The sequence below is a fragment of the Tenrec ecaudatus genome, chromosome 11 (genome assembly GCF_050624435.1).
Source record: "Tenrec ecaudatus isolate mTenEca1 chromosome 11, mTenEca1.hap1, whole genome shotgun sequence".
NCBI lineage: Eukaryota > Metazoa > Chordata > Mammalia > Afrosoricida > Tenrecidae > Tenrec > Tenrec ecaudatus.
Window position 1 is genome coordinate 90,797,466 of NC_134540.1, and position 23,104 is coordinate 90,820,569.

General features: G+C 47.9%; 1 protein-coding gene across 1 annotated transcript in view; it reads left to right on the forward strand.

Moving 5' to 3' along the window:
• The first annotated feature begins 13,041 nt into the window (after positions 1-13,041).
• RAB20 (RAB20, member RAS oncogene family) overlaps positions 13,042-23,104 on the forward strand; it is a 50,666-nt gene continuing 40,603 nt past the window's right edge. Inside the window, exon 1 of the mRNA XM_075563427.1 lies at positions 13,042-13,483. Within this exon, the coding sequence (XP_075419542.1) occupies positions 13,312-13,483 (172 nt within the window). The 5' untranslated portion in view covers positions 13,042-13,311. The remainder of the gene's footprint in view (positions 13,484-23,104) is intronic.

Below are 23,104 nucleotides of genomic sequence, written 5' to 3' on the forward strand. Positions count from 1 at the left end.
TTTGCTTCCTTCATGATGTACAGCCTCAAAAGTCATCTGGAAGGTTGCTCTGAGTCAGAATTAATTCAATGGCAGTGTTTTTAGGACTTATTGACATATTTAGGGATCATCATTGTTTTAGATGTTTACTCCAGCATTTTGATGACAGCACAAGTCATATATAAAATACTACTTAAAATAGCCAGTAGGCCAACAAATACTTTCTGTGCTCTAAATGTAAGACCTGATTAAATGAGCGAATTCCTGCTCCCACTGGTCAGCACAGTTTCCAGTGATCAGACATAACGTCATAATTCTTCAGCACATGACTGAGTTCTAATGACAGAACTTCTCCATATGTCTCCAGTTCTCCTCTGATGTGGAGTGGCGGTGGGTGTTCTGTTTGAAAGGAAAACCTTAATGCTTCAGAGACATTTGGGGTGGGGGGGCTGTTGATGGCATTTAGGAGTCCGGGCACCTGTATTCATTGTTTTCCTTATCATTTCTTTTACACGGTTGGTTGTGCCCGATGACTAAATGGACGTTTATTGAGGGGAAAGCAATCACACTGTTAGCTTCACTGTTAATTGTGGCCAAATACACATAACAAAACCTTTAGCCTTTTGACCATTCAGAAGTATATAAATCAGAGGCATTAATTACACTCACCGAGTGGAATAGCCATCACCACCATCCACTTCCAGAACTTGTCCATCACTCAAAAATGGAACCGTGCCTACCACACAACACTCCTGCTTCTCCTCCCCACTCCCCGCCCAAGCACTAATCTGCTTTCTGTTTCCTGGCTTTTCCTGTTTTGGACATTTTATGTACATGATATTATACAACATGGCCTCCTGTGCTTGACTGCTTTCATGCGACACAGTGTTTCCCAAAGTGGGTGATACTGCCCCCTGGGCAGTGGTGCTGGGGTGATCCGTGGAGGCTTTGAAAGCAAATTCCTACACTTTTTCCTGCATTGTGAGCTGCAGTTCAAACATTTTTTAATTACCAGAGGAGAACTAAGAAATTTTTCTTCTCCTGAAGAGAGGCTAGGGTTACTGTGAGTTGGAGCCGACTCGAGGGCACTTAACAACAACAACAACAAACACAACATCTACTACCATAGCTTTGGTGATTGTGTCTACGTAAAAAGAAAAAGCCGGTTAAGTGGTTTTTAAATACTTATAATCAAGTACTTCATACCCATCTGAGTAAAATATTTTATGTCTAATAGACTTTCTACAAATTTAGTTCTCTCGATAGCTCTGCAGAGAATCCAGAAACAAGAAATTACAGACTCCACAAGCCAAGAGCAGTCAGGGCATGACCCCATGGCAGGTGCGGTCTTGGGTAGGCAGTCATGTGGATCAATCATCACATGACGTGTGGAAAGGGAAGAAGGCCAGGGGAATTCTTTAAAAAAGGAAGAACTGAAACTCGGGGAAGGGGTGGATGATGGGAATCAAATTCAAAAAGTCAAATAGATGCCAGGAATACCCACCAGTCCCTGAAAATAGTAGCCGGAATAAGGTTGGCATCCCCAGGATCCCATTGGGAATGAGTGACGCTGGTGGACAGAATGCGGATGGAATCAGGAGAAGAACAAGGAAGTGACATTTGGTGTACACCTACTATGTATAGGGGAAGGTGTGCCACAATGATGTCACCAGGTGTCCACATTTAAGAGGTGAGAAAACGGAAGATCAGGACAAATAGGAAACTTTGCCCAAGTCCCTTAGTGACAAAGTGACCCATTTGGATTTTGAACGTATGTGTAGTTCCTCCTGTGCTCTGGCACTTGCCCCCAGCGGCTTCCAGGTCCGTGTTATCATTAGGCACTACGGAGTGGGTTCTAACTCCTGTTGGACATGTGTTCAACAAAGGAGATGCTCTCTGCTCCTCCGTGTTCCAATCCGTCGTATGTGTGCACCCACGGTTGCCTCCACCATGGCAGTCCGTCTTGTTGAGGGTCTTTCTACTTTCCACTGACCTTCCACTTGATATCCTTCTTCAGGGACCAATGCTCCTGAAAACCCGTCCCAAGCACGTGAGATGAGATCATGCCATCCTTGATTAGAAGGAGCATTCTGACTGTACTCCATGCAACACAGACTTGTTCATTTTTCTGGAACTCCACGTTGCATTTAATATTATTTGCCAACACTGTGACTCGAAGGCATTGCCTCTTCTCTGTCTGCCTTTTCCATTGTCCAGTTATCGCATGCATGTGAGGTGATTGAAAGCATTTCGCTTGGAGGCTTGAATAAGGCATGTGCCTGTCCTCAGAGTGACATCTTTGCTCCTTAGCGCTCGGGTGAGATTTTCCACAGTCAAGCTGCAAGATGCTACATGCAAACTAAATGCAGCTCTGGCACCTGGTTTCTTTACTATTGTTTCCATGGGAACTGATTGTGTTGTTGTGAGGTGCCTTTGAGTCCATTCTGACCCATGGTGACCTTATGCACAGAGAACGAGACATTGCTCGGTCCTGCACCATCCTCACAATTGTTCCTGTGCCTACGCCCATGGCTGCGGCCAGGGTGTCAGTCCCTCTCCTTGAGGGCCTTCCTTTACTTCCCTGATCGCAGATCCAAGGAAAATGAAGTCCTTGGTAAAGTCAACATGTGCTTCTGTTCGTCACGATGTTGCCTATACGTACACTTGTGAGAATACTTACTTGCATTATGTTGAGGTGTGATCCATCCTGGAAACTGTTCTCTGATCTTCCTCGTTCTCCTCACTGTCAGGAAGCAAGGTTGCGTCATCTGCCTATCGGGGGTTGTGATGAGTTGCCTCTCGTCCTCATGTTGCATTTTCTTCATTACAGTCCAGCTTCTCGGATCGTTGGTTCAGCATACAGGTGGAAGAAGTATGGTGGAAGAAAACATCTCTGACATACACCTTTCCAGATTTAAAGTCACTCAGTATCCCCTTGTTCGATTTGAACAGATGCCTCAAAGTTCCTCATGGACACAAGGCAATCTTCTGGAGTTCCTATCCTTCGCATGGCTCTCCATAAAATCCTATGATCCAGACAGTCAAGTGCCTTGTGCAATCAGTACAACGTAGGCACACATCTCTGCCTTCAGCCAAGATCCAGCTGACGTCAGCAATGATGTTTCTTGTTCCTCATCCTCTTCTGGATTTCTGCCAGTTTCTAGCTCCTGCCGATTTTCTTGACATAGATGAGTGGATGGCAGGCTCCAGCATTGCATGCTTGTTGAAACGTCTCGATTAATGTCCTAGCAGTCCCCAGACCCTTGTTTTTCACCAAAGCTTCCAGTGCGGTTTGGACTTCTCCCTTCTAAACTATTGGTTCCTGGTCATATGCTACCTTGAGAAGAGGTGGGACGTCGAGCAATTCTTTCGGACACAGTGACTCTTTGTTTTCCGTTCATCTTCTCTCGATGCACCCTGTGCTCTGCAAACTTTTCATTTTTGCCTATCGAATCCTCCAGCACCAGGGCTCAATGCTTATGAAATGTTTGTACGCCATTCTTTCGGCATCACTAGGATGATGAGGTCATTCATTCACGTCGCAAAGCTTTCAGGAGCACCTGTTTTGTGCTTGACATTTTTATCCAGGTACAATGATGAGCAAAACAGGGGGGGGGGAGTTTTTACTCATTAGGCTAATTTTCTAGTGAGGGAGATTACACAGGTAAGTATGCAACCAAATACTACAATTTTAGAAAGCAATAAGAAAATAGAGCAGACTGGAGTAAGAGTGGGTGAAGAGGTGAAAGAGTGATTGGAAATGGGCAGGAGGAGGGTGTGGAGGCAGCTAGTGGCAGACCTCGAAAACCAAGTGATGGTCCGACTGTTGAAGCAGGAAGTGGAACCTGGGCAGATCCTTCAGCAGAGAAGGCACGTGCTGAAGCAGGAGCTATGAAAGAGAGGGTGGCTAGGAGGGGGAGTTTAAGAGTTAAGGAAGCCAAATCAAAGAGGATTCAAATTATTTAGGTGTGAAGAGGTTCCGTATAAACACATGGAAGTGGAAAAAGAGATTTAGAGGACACATGAAAGAGAAAATCCACTGGCTCAGGTAATTCATAACATAGAGGTTGTGGAGGCAAAGAACATTCATAGAGATCTAAATACAGGCATATACAGATGTAAATCTATTTATATACAATGAGGGAAAATAGATCTATGTATATATATTTATAGGTTTAGTATTAAGGAAACGGATGGACAGTGGGCCCCTACTCTAGTGCTCCCTCAACACAAGAACACTTTGTTGTAACAATTCGACAGTCTGAGATGCTCACCTTCCTGACACAAACACTGAAAACAAAGTGAGTGCATAAGCAAATATGGTGAAGAAAGCCAATGGTGCCCGGCTATCAAAAGACATAGAGTCTGGGATCTTAAAGACTTGAAGATAAACAAGCATCCATCTAACTGAGAAACAACAAAGACTACATGGAAGAAGCACACCAGCCTGTAAGATCATGAGGCATTGAAGGGATCAGGTTTCAGGCATCAAAGACCAAAAAAAAAAAAAGATAGCATTGTGAATGAGGGGGAGTGAAGAGTGGGGACCCAGGTCCCATGTGTGGGCAATCGGACATCTTCTTGCAGAAGGGTCACCGGGAGGAGATGAGTCAGTCAGGGTGCAGTGTAGTACCAATGAAACATACAATTTTCCTCCAGTTCTTGAATGCTTCCTGCCCCCACTATCATGATCCCAATTTTACCTTTCAGATCCGGCTGGACGAGAGGATGTACACTGGTACAGATAGGACCTGAAAACACAGGGATCCAGGACAGATGATCCCTTCAGGACCAGTGGGGAAAGTGGCGATACCGGGAGGGTGGAGAGAAGGTGAGGGAGAAAGGGGAACAGATTACAAGGATCTACATATAACCTCCTCCCTGGGGGATGGACAGCGGAGAAGTGGGTGAAGGGAGTCATCAGACAGTGTAAGATATGACAAAATAATAATAATTGCTAAATTATCAAGGGATCATGGAGGAGGAAGGAGTGGGGAGGGAGGGAAAAAAATGAGGAGCGAATACCAGGGGCTCAAGTAGAAAGCAAATGTTTTGAGAATGATGATGGAAACAAATGTTCAAAAGTGCTTAACGCAATGGATGTATGTGTGGATTGTGATAAGAGTTGTACAAGCCCCCAATAAAATGATTTAATAGGGGAGGGAGGGGAAAAAAAAAGAGGACCTGATGCAAGGGGCTTAAGTGGAGAGCAAATGCCTTGAGAATGATTGGGGCAGGGAATGTACAGATGTGCTTTATACAATTGATGTATGTATATGTATGAACTGTGATAAGAATTGTATGAGCCCCTAATAAATTGTTAAAATTAAAAAAAAAGAAAAAAAATGATTTAATAAAGAGAAAGACAGAGGATGTGAAGATGGTAGAAGCCTAAACAAGGCAGAAAGAATGAGGCGACACACCATAGTCATGAATGGGAAACTCAATACCATAAAGATATCGGTTCTCCCTCAAATTAATCTGGCATGGTTCATGGAATTAGATCTAATTTGAAATTAACATGCAAAGCAAAAGTCCAGGAATAGGGAAGGCAACCGTGTAAAGGGAGAGTGAAAAGCATACTTGTTCGAAGCTCTTTATGACCTGGCACATAGCTATCGTTAAGATAATGCGGTGTGTTGGTTCAGAGTTAAACAGTGAAATCGATGGACCGATAGAGAGCTCATTTATAATGAACAGATTGTAAAAGGACCCATAAATAAACAGTGATACAATATGTAGTAAAGGCAGGATTACAAACTAGTGAGCTATTTTGTTTTCCAAACAACATAATAAAGTTAGAATACTATCTCATACCACATTTAGAATAGATGGCAGATGCACCAAGGTCTTAAGTGTAAAAAATTAGTACTTTTCATCAGTTGATGTAGATTGTAGATGGCTACAAATTCTGGAAGGTATGTCGCTGATATTCAAGAACAGGTGAACTGGTTTCAACAGAGTGTCCAGACTAAGAACAGATTATGAAGAAAGAATGGTCTGTCCACTTCTGCAGAATTCGCCCCAGAAATCCTCATGAACATTGTCAGAGATGGTGCTGGAAGAGACTCAGGTTAGAAGGCTTTCAAAATATATTGGCCATTTGAAATTGGATAATCTTATCATGTACTATGCTGGTTTCGACAAATTCCAGAGCAATAAATGTATTTGAAGTATGGTGCTGGTAAAGAGGGTTGGAAATTCCATGGACTTCCAGAAGGACAAACAAGTCTGTCTCGGGAGAAATGTATCCGGAATGCTCCTTGGAAGCGAGGATGGATGGCGAGACATCATCTCACTTGGTTTGGACATGCTATCAAGAAAGCAGTCCCTGCAAAAGGACATCATGCTTGGTAAAGTGGGAAGGCAGAGAAAAAAATGCATGACCTTCAAGGAGATGGATTGATACAGTGGTTGAACAAGGGGCTCAAACTTCACACCAATTACGAAGATGGTGCAAGAGCGGGTAGTGTTCCGTTTTGTTCTAATGGTGCTGTGATGAGTCACAGCCAACTTAAGCAGGACTCAACAACAACATCATTCTTTTTATTTTTAAACAGTTTTATTGGCACTTCATCCACCTATCACCCAATTTAATAGTTCAACACATCAAGAAGAGTTGTACGATCTTCACAATTAATTTTAGAACATTGTCTTTCCCCCGTACGCATTGTCATGTATTCCATCCCTCCCCCATTTTGGCAAAATTACGTACCACAAAACATTCACCTATTCAACAACTTCTCCATGTACCATTCCGTGCATTGGGTCGACTCTCCGGGTCGGACAGCCATATTGTTGCAGCCCCTGTACCGGTGGGCTCAGGAATAACATCCTTGGTGAGGTTGGCGCAAGACGAAGGCATGTTGATTCTGTTGTACTTATGAGTTGGGACTGACACGGTGACCCCTACCACCACCACACGGGTAAAGGCCTCTTCACACAAAGAAAACCCATTCCCCAAAGGGATGATAACCCCAGGCAGAGAAGTTGGGATTTGTAGCACAGATTTGCGGGGAGGAAAGTTAAATCCACAACAGCTGCTTTCTGAAAGGTTGGACGTTCGAGCTCACACAGAAACGCCTCGACAGGAAGGGAAACCCCGCAGAGCTCAGCCTACGAGGTCATCCAGAGTCAACTTGACAGCGACGGGTCCTTCTGTCACGCCGCCGTGTGCAAGCGCAGAGCTAAATCCACTGCTGTCGAGCCAAAGCCTACTCGCAACCGCCCTCAAGGTCAGAGTAGGGCTGCTCTTTAGGATTTCTGAGACAGTCAGTCTCTATGGGAGCAGGTACTTTCATCTTTTTCCCCTTGGGGTGGCTGGTGGATTTGAACCACTCATCTTCGGCTTGTCGATCCGATCCTTTACTCTCAGCGTCGACCAGGGTTCCTTCATGCAGCAAGAAGTACCTGACGCGATCTACTCTACTGTGGAAAGCTATACATCTACACGAAAGACTTGATTTAAAAATTCTCTGAAGGAACAAAAAAATCAAATCATTGAGAATGGGAGGGAGTGCAGATTGTGGACCCAAGACCCATCTCTAGGCAACTGGACATCCCCTTACAGAAGGGTCACGGGGAGGAGATGAGCCAGTCAGGGTGCAGAATAGCAACGATGACACATACAACTTTCCTCTAGTTTCTAAATGCTCCCTCCCACCCACTATCATCCCAATTATACCTTAAAAATCAGGCTAGAGCAAAGGATGTACACTGGTACAGGTAGGAACTGGAAACACAGGGAATCCAGGACACATGATCCCTTCTGGACCAGTGGTGAGTGTGGTGATACCGGGAGGGTGGAGGGAAGGTGGAGTAGAAAGGGGGAACTGATTACAAGGATCTACATGTAACCCCCTCCCTGGGGGGGACAGACAACAGAAAAGTGGGTGAAGGGAGACATTGGACAGTGTAAGACATGACAAAATAATAATAATTCATAAATTATCAAGGGTTCATCAAGGGAGGGGGGAACAGGAAGGGAGGGGAAAAATGAGCTGATACCAAGGGCTCAAGTAGAAAGCAAATATTTTGAAAATGATAATGGCAACAAATGTACAAATGTGCCTGACACAATGGATATATGTATGGATTGTGATAGGAGAAGTATGAGCCCACAATAAAATGATTTTAAAAAATACTCCGAAGGACAAACAGCTAAAGTAGAGCTAGAGCAGGTAAAAATAAGAAGGTCAAGCTGATCCTTAGTGTTCTAGTTCACTTATTAAGAAATACCTCTGGATTGGGAATCATAAAAGGCTAACTTTTGTTGGTGCTGGGAAGTGGAGGCACAGGTGTGCTCTGTTAGATTATCCTCTGTACTTAAAAAAATCACAAACGAAGGCACAAACATCCTGTGACAGGGTCAGGGGATTAAATGGTAATTGAGAACACGGAGAAAAGCTGAGTCCAAATAACCCAGGACCACGGGAAGCAGAGGCTGCTGGCTGAACAGCATCCAGTGCGGCAGAGAAGTCAAAGTGCATTAGGCCTCGGGAGGAGCTGCTGGGTTTAGAAGCAGCAAGTCATCAGTGACCTTTGATAGCAGCTTCTGCAGAGAGGTGGCCACAGACGTGAGATGGCAGATGAAGGAGAGGGTTGATGCTGAGCGAAGCTTGGCCCTGAAAGAAAGGAAATTGAGGAAAAAAGGTGGTGGCAGCATGGGCAAATACAGATGATTCACTCCCCTCCCCCCCACCCCTTACTGTCCCCACTCCCCACCCCCCCCCCACACACACTGGAAGGTATTATAGAGAAAAAAAGAGAGATTCCACCTGGCAGCCGCTGCTGCTTTTTCCCTCCTCCTCCTCTTCCTCCTTCTAAATTTGGTGACCATAAACTTCTGGGCAGAAGAAAAATTAGCTTCAAGCAAGTTATTCCAGACGATTGTCGTGTATAAGGTGCCCTAGTGGTGTCCTGAGTTCTAGTGCGTTACAGGTTGGGCTGCAAACCAGGGGTCAGCAGTTCAAATCACCAAGCAATTCTTAGGAAAAAGGTACGCTGTGTGCTCCCATAAAGAGTTACAGCCTTTTGGGTGGGGGGAGGGAACACTAGAACTGATTGTGCTGATGTATATACAGCTCTTTTAAAATGCGATGGTGCCATGGAACTATATATGTTAATTCTATATCCAGAAAAATATTTAAAAGAAGAAGAAGAAAGAAAGAAACCAAACCTCTCCAAGGGTTACCAGTGGGGGAGAAGAAAGGGTTGGTGCTTAGGGGCATTGAGTTGATGTGAATGGTGGTGGGATAATCTTTCAAGGAAAGGCTTTCAATCATGGTTTTACAACAGAAAGAATCATCAATGGCACTGAATTATCCATGTGGACATTGTGGAATTGGAGAATGTTTTGTTGTGTATATTTTTCCCATAATTAGAAAAATAATACAAGGAAGAAGAAAATGTTCTAGAATCGAATGTGGTGGTAACTGTACAACTCTTCTTGATAGGATGGAATGACTCACTTGTATGACATGTGGTTAAAGTTCTAATAAAACTGTTAAAAACAAAATGAGAGAGAGAAAAAAGAGATATCATCTCAGAAACCTCAAGGGCCTACTCTGTCCTTTACAGTTGCTATGAGTCAGGGTTGACCCCAAGGCAGAGGGGAGGGGGTGTTGGTGAGATATATAGGGGGTGTTGTGGCTAGTGATGTTTTTAAGGAGTCCAGGGGTGCAATGTCTCAGTTCTCGTCAGCGGTCTGAGCCACTCCGCAGTCTGAGGATGAGGCTGTGGCGTCTGCTACTGGAAGCAGTCCCCCCTTGGCACCCTGCAGGGGCAGTTCCACCCTGTCCACAAGGGGCTCTATGAGCTGAAACCGGCCCCCGAGCGGTGGGTTTGGGTTTCTTTGGGTTTTATTGTCTCTTCCGAGGGCCCGGGTAACTCCTGACATTTGTTGTTGCTGTTTCGTACGGTCAAGTCAGCGCGAAGTCGTAGGGACCCGATGTACGACAGATCAAAGCACTGCCCAGCCCTAAGCCGTCCTCACCATCAGTGTTAGGCTTGAACTCATTGTCACAGCCATTGTGTCAATCCATCTCGTGGAGGGTCTTTTTGGTTGTTGTTGACCCTCTACCTTCTCCAGAAACGGGTCTCTAAGTGCTTTACAACTGAACAAGCACTTTCACTTACCACAGCACTGTCTCAGGTGACCCCATGGTTAGCAGCCCAGTCCGGAGGTAGCAGGACTGGTAGGGTAATTTGTATAAGGAACCAAGGTGAGGACCCCGATTTTCATCCCTGCTTCCTGCTTTAGGTCTTAAACAGGTGTCTTAACACTCACTAATGGATACTGACCAATGGCTTTGTTCTTCTAGAGCAGTGGTTCTCAACCTTACTAATGCGGCAACCCTTTCATACAGTTCCTCATGTTGTGGTGACCCCCAACTATAAAATTATTTTCATTGCTACTTCATCACTGTCATTTTGCTACTGCTATGAATCATCATGTAAATATTTGACATGCAGGACATATTTTCATTGTAACAAACTGAACATAATTGAAGCATAGTGATTAATCACCAAAACAATATGTAGTTATACATTGTGAAATATTTATTTCTAATTAAAAATAAATCAAATTTTGTCTTGAAGCATGGTGGTGTAGCATGGGTAACAGTCTTAATGTAACAGCGGTAAACTGCATTGCTACATTTTGCGACAGTATACATAAAAAGCCAAGTCAGTGTCAAGGTTGAGATAGCTTCTTTCTCACCAGATCAGCACATCTGCATGTGGGCAGACCTGCCTAGAGACGGATAGAGGAGCTGTGTCTCAGTTCCTAAGACCATCGGAAAAATGTGTTTTCTGACGGTCTTAGGCGACTCCTGTGAAAGGGTCGTTGGACTCCCAAAGGGGCCGTGACCCACAGGTTGAGAACCACTGTTCTAGAGGCATTTTGCAGTGGCCAGACATTGAAGATCTGGTCTTTCTAGATCTGAAGTCCTGGTTGAGTAAGACTGCATCCATTGCTGTCTCTATAAAACAGGAATAATTGAGACTGACTCACAACCTTGTGCTCACGAATTTGTTTGTTCCTGCAAAGCATATTTATTTTCTATTTCATCCCAAACTTCTGGAGTGATGGAGCCAAATCCAATTCATTTCTCACTCTGTGCCTCCACGCACCCAGGCCAGAACAGGCCTTCAATAAATGTTGAATTGACTTAGATTCTGTGCAGAAGGATGGACAGAGATGGTTTCAAAGGAGCCTACAGCACAGCACAGAGAAAAAGGAGGATTTGTCTTTTAAGGAGGCTTCCACATCCCCAATGACTCGGGTCTTAGCTGTTATGGACTGAATTGTTCTGCTAAGACACCGGTTGTAAAACCTGACCTCGACACCTGTGGTTATCATCCATTTTGGGACTAAGTTTTCTGTTGTATTAATGATGCAGGATGTGTATCTTGAGGCAATCTCTTTTGAGATAGAAAAAAAAAGTTGAATCAAAGAAGCCGAGAGAAACGGGGCAAGAGAGTTGCCACAGCACAAAGAGATCTTCAGGGACCCGGGAAGCAGGAAGAGACAAGGACCTTCATCCTGAGCGGATACACAGAGAGAACGCCTTCTCTGTGAGCCAAGGCTCTGAACTCGGATTTCTGGCCCGAGACACTGTGAGAATTCAGAGTGAGGCTTTCTCTCTGGACTGGTTGCAGCAATCTATCAACAGATGTTCAAATTGGATTCAGAAGGCTCTAAGGAGCAAGGGACATGACTGCTGATGTCAGATGGATCTTGGCTAAATGCAGAGAATACCAGAAAGATGTCTCTGTGTTCCATTGCTTATGAACGCTAAGGCGTTCAACTGTTTAGATCAAATACTGTATGTTGCACATGCTGAACCTTTACCTAGAATAAGAGGTCGTGATTCCAACAGAGTAAAGGGGCATGCATATACAGCGGGGTATAAAAATTCAGAAAGATGAATCCTTCCATTGCATTTACTTGATCTATATGCCTTTCTACTAATTTGAGAGCAAAGGAAGGAAAACCACATCAGGATTGGAAGAAGCGTCACCAGCAAGCCCAGATATGCAGATGACACACCCTTGCTTGTGGAATGTGAAGTCTAAGCACTCAGTGATGAAGATCAAAGATTATCACCCTTGACACAAGTTACACTTCAACGGAAAGAAAACAGGCATCTGACAACCGGACCAATCAGCCACCTCCTGATAAACAGAGAAAACACTAACCTTGTCAAGGATTTCATTGAAGTGGGGTCCACAGGGTGCATTCATCAAAGCAGCAACAAGAAAGCAAATGATGTAGCTCACTGGGCAAATCTGCTTCACAAGCCCCCTTCCCGGTGTTACAGAGCACTTTGCTAATTTAACGGAGTACAGCTGTTGTCTGGCAAAAAATAGAAACCACAACAAAAACAGACACTCGAAAATGGGGACCACTAGTCATTTTTCCTTCCCCTCCCAGACTTTTAAATAATTCACGGTAAGTTTATGATGTGTGTGGGTTTTTTGCCTTCTCTTTTCACATCTTCTCATAGATGCTCGTGTTCATTTTGAACATGACCTTGATCTGTGGCTAGAGTTGCTGCACACGCAGATAAGGCAAAGGACACGCGCTAGAAAAACGCTGACTGGATTGGGATGGGAAGATTTTTTAGTTTTACTTTATAAACTCATGGCAATCTGAACTGGAGCGTGCGAGGTGATCCCCATTACTTGCCCCGGGACCCGCAGTCCCTACTGCGCCTTCCTTCTCCTGCGATGACTCTAGAGGACAAAAGCATTCCTTGCTGATCTAGTTCTCCCCGCAGCGGACCGACGGCGTGGCGGAGGAAGTGGGAGAGGCTGAACGAACTTCCCGGGAACTTTCATTTTTCCACCCTGAAGTGGTCAGGCAGTTGTCGGAGTTCCTGGCGACAGATTGCCCCGGTGGCGTCACCCGCTGCCCTGGCGGACTGCTCCGCTGACTGCAAGGCGAGGGCTCTTGCGAAAGCATCAACTTCAGCGCGCGGTGGGAGGCGCGGAGCTGCAGGCGGCCCGGGGGGCGGGGGCCGAGGGGGGGGCGGCGGGCGGCGGGCCCCGCCCTCGGGTCCAGGAAGCCCCACGTCGGCGGCGCCGGGCCCGTTCCTCCGCTCCCGCCGGCCGCGCTCGGCGCGCGCTTCCTCTTCCGAGCTGCGGGCGCCCGCGGTGCAAGTGGCGGCGCGCTGCCCCCCAGCCCTGGCGGCCCGACGGCAGCGCGGCGGCGACGGGCGGGCTCCCGAGCGTCCAGCCGCCGAGCCGGTCTCCGGGCGGGGAGGCGCGCCCGGGGGCGCACGGGCCGGGCGCCGACGGACCCGAGCCCAGGGAAGCTCTCTTGGGGACATGAGGAAGCCGGACGTGAAGATCGTGCTCCTGGGGGACATGAACGTGGGCAAGACGTCGCTGCTTCACAGGTACATGGAGCGGCGCTTCCAGGACACGGTCAGCACGGTGGGGGGCGCCTTCTACCTGAAGCAGTGGCGCTCCTACAACATCTCCATCTGGGACACTGCAGGTGAGGACCCCGGGCACCCCTTCTTGGCTTTTCTCTCCTATCGCCCAGACTTTCTTCGGGAAAAGGATGGGAGAGGACCTGGGACGCCGAGGGCAGGGGGAGGAGGGGCTTCCACCCCGCAGAGACTCCTCTCCAAGGGCAGGGCGTCCCAGGCTGCGCCCAAGGTCATGTCTTTAAGCACAGGCGCCCCTGTCTGGGGTCAGACTACTCATCCCCACGTCTGCAGCCGCCCTCGGGCCCTCTGCTTTCTCACTCATCCTCACGTGCCGGTTAGGAAAGCGCCAGGTGAGCTTTGAAAACCACTCTGAGCTCCAGGAGAGAATCTGCTGATATTTGTGCACCGCACCTCCCTGGCTTTTGGCTCCAGGCCATTGAGGTAGTGGTGCTACAGTCAGCCTATTGTAACAGGAGTGTCGCATATACCGCTCCCCGCGCCCTTTACACTCCCCCCACTCCCGTGTTTTCAGTTCTTGTGATTTAAAAGTCCTCCCCTGCTCATGATCTCCTTTCATAATCACCACCACCACCTTGAGAAGGAGGTAAAGCCAGCAGAGCCTCTTATCCCTGCTGGGTTTACTCAAGACTGTATGAACTAGAACTTGGCTCCCATTACCTAGTCTAGAGTGTATTTACATTTCCCAGTGTATTTTTCATCTGCTTGATTTTGGCTTATATATGTTAGGTGGGTTTGTAGTTATTCTATCTAGAAGCTTTTTAAAGATACACCCAACCCCACCCCACCCCAATCAAAAACAAAAACGAAAATCCAGCTCACTGGCACTGTAATGGTAGCAACTCACAGAGACACTGTAAATGTGAAAAGGGTCCTGGTGCTATAAAGCCTCATCTTTCTCCACGGAGTGGGTGGGGGTGGGGCCTGGGCTGTGAACCTTGTCGTTTGCAGCCCAATGCTTAACCAACTGCACTACCAAGTCTCTTTGATAACAGACCTCCTTTACAGCCCTACCATTGAGTTGATTCAGACTTAACAGCGACCATAGATCGGGGTTTTTAAGGCTGTAGATCTTTATGGGAACAGTGAGCCATATCTTTGCACCATGGAGATACTAGTGGGTTTGAACCATCCAGCTTGCAGTTAACAACCCCATGTCTAACCCACTGTGCCACCTTGATTCATGCTTGCAGTTTGTTACCTTTTCTCTTAACAGTGGTACAACACCGTATACAGTGATATAACACTGGCTCTTACAGTGGGACCACAGAATGTAGTCAAAGTATGAAACTTTGAGAGCCTGGAACTTTAAGGTCTAGTTTCTTTTATGTCAGCACTTTCAAAAGTGATATACCCAGAGGTCCAGTCCAGAATTTTTCAATTGCCAACTTGGGTGCAAAAGTCTGCTGACTGAACAAGATTCTAATCGGTTCACAGCGGAATTAATGAAGTTCCCGGAACCCACGCCCCCCTCCCACAGCTTTCCTTTTTGTTGTCTCTGTTGTTACTCGGGTAGTTAACGGCTTGATTGGTTTTGTAACCATCCTTTGAAAACAGCAGTCATCCAGCTACTACTGTCCCTCTCTCTGGTCTTCACTGCGCCGCCCACCTCTGCCCAGGTTTGGGGGTAAAGTTTCTCCAAGATTCCTGCTGTCTGTGTTTCGTGGCAGCCACTTGCTGCACACTCACTGTGAGCCCGGGTGTTATCAGGTAGAACTGCTCCAAAGGGTTCTCTTGGCTGTAGTTGCCAGATCTTTCTTCCATGGACCTTTCACTTAACTGGCTGAGTGCGGACTCTAGACACCACCCAAAGACCTGGCTAACTCTGGAACTAGCAGCAAAGGAGCCCTGGTGGAGTAGTGGCAATGCGTTGGTCTGCCAATCACAAGATCAGCAGTTCAAACCCACTAGCCACCTGTTCTGATCCTTATAGTCTCAGAAACCCCCAGGGGCAGTCCTTCCCTGTGCTATCAGGTGGCTATGGGTCAGAATCCACTCAGTGGCAGTGAGAGTACGAATAAAGCAAATCAAATAGCAGTACCACCTGATAGCTGCCTCTTGGTACAAGTAAAAGCTGCCTTTATGTATGTATGTATATATATATATATTTCTTTTGTTAATTGGTTGACTTTACTGCTGCATTTTGGTTGATAAGAGCCTAATTCATAGTTAATCCTGGGGCAGCCAAACTGAGAACTCTCTCTCTCTCACACACACACATGTGCCACCACCAGGTGCAGACTTTTCCAGAGAGCCAGGACACTTTAGGAATAGGAGTGAAAGTGCGATCTTGGAGTGGACGTCTCCAGCTTTAGAGGGTCCTACGAAGTAGTAGCTTCATTTTGACTGGACACTTGCCGCTTCGATGCCAACCAAGGACAGGATGCAACCGGGTTCTTGATCACCAGAGAATTTCCTAATAACTGCGCATGCAATGCCCTAGATATCTTGTCGGGCCCCAAGGGCAGCGACTCATTTCCTGGTTGCAGTTGCCTCGGCCGGCCTGTCGTTCCTGGAATAGTGGTGCAGTTTCGATGCGGGGGCAGGGGGGCTGGTTAGGCTGCCCTGTCCGCATTCCTGGTGTCCCGTGCCCACATGCTCAGGGCAACCGTGCTCAGAATACACAGTGACAAGGCTTCCCTCTGCACCTGGCTTCTCGGGGTGGGGTGGGGGTGAGGGGAGCATAGGGGGGCAATCGGGTCCCCTTTTCAGAGGAGCCTAACTTTGGCTCTTCCTTTGTCCTGCCCAGAAGCTCTCTGTCCATTCTGCAGACATGGTGGTTTCAGTGGGTTTAATTAAACTTTCTCATAACTGAAGACCAAAGAGAAGATGAGTCTTTAAAAAAATTTTTTATTGTGGTAGGTCGCCTCAGGTTCCGCATCCTGTGGCCGAAAATGTTAGGAAGGAAAAAGGCAATTAAGGGCTTAAAGCAATTCCTCAAAGACGAGAAGGGAGTGCAGAGTGCGATTCATGTGGTATTTACATTCTATTAGGCATTGCATGACTAGAGATGATTTGAAGGACTCTCTGCAAATAGGAGACCATTGCATATAGGGTACTGGAGCACTCTAAGATTTTGGTATCCCGGGGGGTCCTGACACTGAGCCCCCATCCATACTGAGGGGCCAGTGTTTAGCAGAGGAGCTCGAGAGAAGGGCAATGGTTGTTAGCAGGTTTGGCTGTTAACTAGAAGGATGGTGGGTCAAATCCACCCAGAAGGAAGGCCACGTGAACTACTGCTGAAAAATCCATTACGGAAAGCCCCTCGAAGCACTGCTTTCCTAACTGACTTGCCTGGGTCGTCGTGTGGCACCGGGTGATGTATTCGAAGACAACTGCTGCTGGAACCGCAGCCTTTGTACACGTTCAACGCTCATGCGAGAGAGGTTTCCCTACAGAGCGGGACCCTACAGATCGTTTCTACATGTTACTTCTAGTCACTAGCATGAGATGGATCATTTCAGCATTACTCCTAGTAATAGGAAGTAGCATGAGGGCAGCCCGTGGGTGGGAGGATCATGTTTAATAACAAACACCAGTACTCCATCAGAATTTCTCATTTACTCTTGGAGCATTCTTTCCAAAAACAAAGTAGCTGCTCTTACGGTCTGCGTAACGGAGGGGGCGGGCATTTTGCAGGCTCCCTGACAACCTCATGTCATTCAGCGATTACAAGCTCCTTTCAGTGGTCAGCGCTGCTGTTTTCATTCTAGGAATGGGGAAATGGACAGTCAAAGAATTTAGGATCTTGTCACGGTCATACCTTGGCCTGCCTGATTCCAGCCCGCCCTCTCCTTCTGTGGTGCCCTTACTTACTGTCTAGTAGGGCAGGCAATGGTGTGTGGTCCCTGCAGTGTGCAGCCCTGGCGGCGTCTTGGACTACCAGTTGGGTCGCTAACCACAAGGTCAGCAGCTCAAAACTACCAGCCGCTCTGAGGAGGACAGATGAGGCTTTCTACTCCCTTAATGAGTTACAGTCTTGGAAACCTGTAGGGCCAGTTTTACCCTGCCCTATTAGGGTCCCTGTGAGTCGTAAGAGATGTGATGGCAGTGAGGTTTTGAGTTCTCGGTCGCATGGCATCATGGGTTCAAGAAGCAAAGGCGGTTGCCTAGAGACGAGCTAGCGTTTACCAGCATCCCACTCCTCTCTCACCCTCTCTTGTTGGTTTGCACAGTCTAGCAAGGTGTTGCCCGCTGTCCGGCAAATAGAAACGAGTGTCTACGATTTACCAAGCACTGTGTTAGGCCTCATTTCTATCAGCGAATGCTTGGTTGCTGCTCGCTGGTTTTTATAGTTCAGAGAAGGAGGAGAAACAACCAAGTTATCAATCCCTTCTAACTCACAACTCCTAATAGCTATGAAGAAAACTCTGGGTGATGCGGGAGGCCTTGTGCCCAGTAGAGAGATTCCTGCTTCTGACCCTGGAAGGCTTGATGCCCCCCTTCATTTATCCATCCATTATTCTCAAAGCTGGTGCCCTTTTAGGGCATGGCCAATAGCTGGTTCATCTTCACATTTTCAGTGCCCCTTCTTGGGTGGCACAGAGGAGGAGGAAAGAGCAGCGCACCTCACCCGGCCCCATTCCTGCTCAGCCTCTGCATTCGTTTCCAACTGTGGCTATCGTGTGTTGTGCTGAGAGTTTTAGAAGTATTATTAGCCTCGGGTGACTGCATTCGCATGTGGGACAGATGGGAATCTTTGGGGCCCAAAGGTGAACTGTGGTAGATAGAACAATGTCCTCTGCCCTGACGGCATCACGGGTATATGTTGATGCTGCATTTTGAAATTCCCAGCCACTCTTGGAGAGAAAGACAAGGTTGGTAGTTTTAACCCATCAGCCGAGGCGCAGGGCAAGCCGTGGCAGTCTGCTGCCGTAGAGAGGACGGCCTTGGGAACCCTCTGGGGCAGTTCTGCGTCGTCCAGTCGTGGTGTTGTGCAGGACTGACTTGGTGCAACGGAGTTCTCACTGGCACCGTCTGCATTCTAGTCTGTTCATGGTGGTTTAGGTACTATTCTCTAAGATGATAACTTTTTTTTTTTTGCTGCCAATTTTCCTGTTCCTCTTTGAGTCCTTATGAGCAGGGTTGTTGAGTTTTCATTTCTACTGATATTAGCAGAAATTAATGGCGACTTAGGCCTTCTTTTCTGTAATGCTCCTAAAAATGCTTCCGGCCGCTGCCCGTTGCCCGATTCTATAGCCACATCGACTCTTAGGTGTTTGTTACTTTTACCCTACTACTCCCGGGACCAGTCTGTGCTAGTTTCCTCTTGTTGCTGTGACAGTGGCCGCCGTGGTTTAAAACAACATGCATTTTATTATCTGACTGTTTTGGAGGTTAGACGTCTTCGATGAGTCTCAGTGAAGGCTATCGGACTGAGTCCGTTTTCTTACTATTTTCAGTTTCTAGGAGGCCGCTCACATTCCTTGGATCATAGGCCCTTCCTTTATTTCCAAAGCCAGCCCTGACCAACCACGCCTTTCTCCTAGTGCATCACTGTGACTGACTCTTTGGCCTCCTCCTTCCACATTGAGAAGACCCTGGTCATTACATATGAAGCCCAGTCACATAGTAGGTTATGCCTTGGGCTGCTGGCTGCAAAGTCAGCAAGTCTAACCAACCAGCCACCCCGTGGGAGAAAGATGAGGCTGTCTTCTCCCATAGAGACTGACTCAATAGCTAGTGTGTGTGTGTGTGTGTGTGTGTGTGTGTGTGTGTGAGAGAGAGAGAGAGAGAGAGAGAGAGAAAGAGAAAGTGAAAGTATTGGGGCCCACATGGATAATCTAATTTTAATGTCTTTTGATTAATACCCTTAATTCCATCTATAGTTTTCTATTCGGTTTGCTATAAAATAGCCTATCTGTGGACTCCTCTCAGGAGATTCTGCCTACCACAGCCTTTGACTGGATGTGTGACCTTGTGATTATGTCTCATCTCTCCACACCTCATTTGCCTCATCTATAAAATGAGCCCAATCCTAGCCCCTGCCTAAAGTGGGCGCCCTGGTGGTGAAGTGGGTTTCCTTTTGGGCTGCTGACTACAAGGTTAGCAGTTTGAATCCACCAGGTGCCCCTCCTGAGAAAGACAGGGGCTGTCTATTTCCATAAAGATTCCGTTTCAGAAGCCCAGAGGAGCAGCTACCCTGTCCTGCAGGGTCACTGGGAGTTGGAATTGGGTAGATGGCAGTGGGTGGGTGGGTCGGTGCTGTTTAGAACAACTGAGTGAATATTATGAGGTGCTCAGCACAGTACTTGGAGTTAGGAACCACCGTGGCTCTGCCTGGTAGTGCTATTAGGTAAGCATTGGCTGCCAATCGCAAGCTTGGTGTTTCAACCTCACCCCACACTCAGCCATGCTGTGTGAGGCTCCCTGTTCCCACAGCTTCAGCAACCCTGGAGAGGGTGGTTAGGAGTCAGAATGGACTTGATGTCAGTGGGTTTGGTTTGAAGTGTTTACTCAGACCATGCTACCTGGCCTTGAGAGGTTCTGCCCATCTTACTGCCAGTGAGCTGGAAAAGGGAGAAGAGCGGCTGGGTGGGTCCCTTGAGTACGTCTAGAATGAATGGAGAGGTCGGAGAGAAGGGAAGGGGACGAAATGGTTGTGGTGAACAGTGGTTAGAGTTCAAGCAATAGTGGCTGCATGCAACAGGGAGATGCCTCCAGACATCTGCCAGGCCCTGTGGGCTTTCATTCCTTTGCTGTGTGGAATCGCGCCAGGGGCCTGAGGGCGACTGGCTTGGCACACGGAAGGCCAACATTTGTTTTTAGACTGTCCTTGCTGTGTGCTACTTGAGCCCCGAGAGAAGTTCCTCGGCTGTGGTCTTAGTCGGGAAATCTGCCTTGTGGGGCGCTTCAGGGGGCACCAGTGTGCTTGGAGTCAGCAGTGCCCAGGAAGGAGCTCAACCAGCTGCCGCCCATGTCTCAGTGTCAGAGGGAGGCTGGTGAATGACCTTGACTCCTGGGGAGGAGGGGCCCAGGGGTGGGAGGAGGAGATGGTGCTGGAATCCATGTGACATAGTCAGTAGGGTGGGTGGGGTTGACAGGTCAGATAGCACAGAGCAGACTCAGGGTGCTGGTCACTGTTTTCAAAATCCTGCACCGTTGTCCCCTGCACAGGAGGCCGAGCCTCGTTCTCCTAGTTCGCTCCAGCTAGTAGAACTCGGCTTGATGAGTGGAAGGAATTTTATTACAGGAAGGGCAGATTAGATTGGAGCCTAAGTGGGACCGGACTGGGCTGCCTTCCAGAATGGCTCCCTCCGCCATTTGTAGTGCTGCTGCTATTTATAGAGTGTCCCCAGGTGCTGGCCTTAGTGGGGGTGGGGCAGAGGACCTCACTTCCTGTTCCCCTCCCACCCCAACCCCGCAGCTGGAAACAGAGGCTGAGGAAAGGAGGAAAGCCAAGTGCCAAAGGCAATTTCTTTTGGCAAATGGTGCTGCTGAGAGGACTCTACAGCCGGCTCACTTTTCAGGTCCCAGACCTCCCAGACCCACACGGCGTGCCTACACGGCGTGCCTGTTGGTTCCTGGCCTGCACTGGGTCCAGGCAGGGCCTTCCCTCCGGAGCAATCTCGGTGATTTCTCAAGCAAAGATCTTGTCGGACATAGGAGCTTGGCCCCTCCCAGCCCCTCTGACTAACGAGGTGGGGAGCTCTGTGGGAGCATGGAGGTGGGACTCGGGGTGAGGTGGGGAGCTCTGTGGGAGGGAGCATGGAGGTGAGGCATGGAGACGCAGTGGGAGCATGGAGGTGAGGCACGGGGATGCTGGTTTGCTTGCAGTAGGCTGGTCTGGGCTGTTCTGACGCTGCTCTGTGAGAGCAGAAGCAATTGGTTTAAGCTCTTTTTCTTTATTGAATAACTCTCATGCCACCCAGGAGTCTCAAGTTAGGATATCTTGGTGCCTAGAAAAGGGAAGAATCAATGACTGGTGCCAGGAAGCCAGCTCAGCAGCCTAGGCCCTGGGGGTCTTGTACACTGCTGGCCTGTCTGCGAGAGGAACATCAGGGGATTGTTGGAAGGATGGGGCTGGTACCTAGGTGATGATGCTGGGGAGAGGCTTGGAGCCTCGCCCATTGCTCGCCCTTCCCTCCACATGAAAGCAGCAGCCCCTATCCAACCCCCATCAAAGACCATAGCGCAGGCCCGAAAAAATGAACGTGAAAGAGTGTATTTATTGTGAGTGGATGCAATTCTAATTGGGCAGCAGCAACCGAGGGTGGGGGTGGGGGGAAGTTTGCCACGCCAGGAAGGTCCTTCAAAGATGCCATCATGAAAAGGGACTGTATAGGTGCAGCTCATGTTACTTTCTCAGGAGATGGCATCAGCCGGAACCCCGCAGGGTGGATGCGTGGATGGGTTGTAGACAGAGAGACAGCTTCCTGTCAGACACTCCTTGAGGCCCACAGCATGCAGCTCCTTCTGTACAAGAGCCCCAGGCCCCGGCAGCATACCCTCCCTTGAGCTGCTTTTACTAGGCTGTTGTCTGACTGGAAGGTGACTCGCTGTAACCCTTTCTGAAAGGATCCAGTTTCAAAAGGACACCGAAGAGCAGATGACCTGCATGGGTCACTCCGACTCCTCCAAAAACCAAACCAAACTCGCTGCCATTCGAGTGGATTCTGACTCATGGTGACCCTTTAGGGCAGGGTAGAACTGCCCCTTTGAGTTTCTAAGACTATAATTTTTCATGGGAGTAGAAAGCCCCACACCTTTCTCTAATGGAGGTGGTTTCGAACTGCTGACCTTGAGGATCGCGCTGAACGCATAACTACGCCACCACTAGAGATTCCACTCGAACTCCATGGACACAGAAATCCAATTTCCAGGAGCACTGAAATGGTTTGTTACACACACCCACACTCTCCCTATTTCTTACACTCACTGCCATTGAGTTCATGCAAACTCACCAGGACCCGTAGAACAAGGTCGAACTGCCTCTGTGGGGTTCTGAGACTATAACTCTTTAGGGAAGTAGACAGCCTCAACTTTCTTCCCTGGAGCAGCTGGTGGTTTCAGACTGCTGACCTTGTAGTTAGCAGCCCACTGCATTACCCGCTTGCTATGCCATGCCACCAGGACTCAAGCCAACTCCTATTGGAAAATGTGATGGTGCTGTGAATGAGTTAGGAGAGTAGATGGTAATTTCTTAGACAGACACTCCCTTCCATTGCTGGCTTTCCTTTTGCAAATCGGCAGAGAGAGATTGGCCCAGACATGGATTGACAGCCCCCACAAAACGTAGAGTCCAGACTGTGAAGAGGATTGGATTTGAGCTGGCACTCGGTGTTTCTGATGCTTTCATAGGCTAGTCAAGATTGGTGTGACCAGGGATACTTGGCAGGTTACATCTTCCTTTAGACCAGAGGATTGCCGTCCCTGGTAAGGACAGAGCCACGCCCATTAGTTGACCCATTAGTTACTCCTCCACAACAGCGCAATGGAATGAATGTTGCCACAGAGACCATACTGCTTGCCAAGCCCAAGAGATTTATCTTCTGACCGTTTGTAGATAAAGTTTGCTGATCCTCGGGAGAAGGCACTTCAATGAACGTCTTTTCCATGGTTACAGACACTTCCAGAGACGTTAAAATGGAATGATGAAGGACCCTGTGAGTCTGGTGAAACTCACGGGCGGCTGTTAGGTTTCTGCCGTGTGGATGTACCCTGAGCTA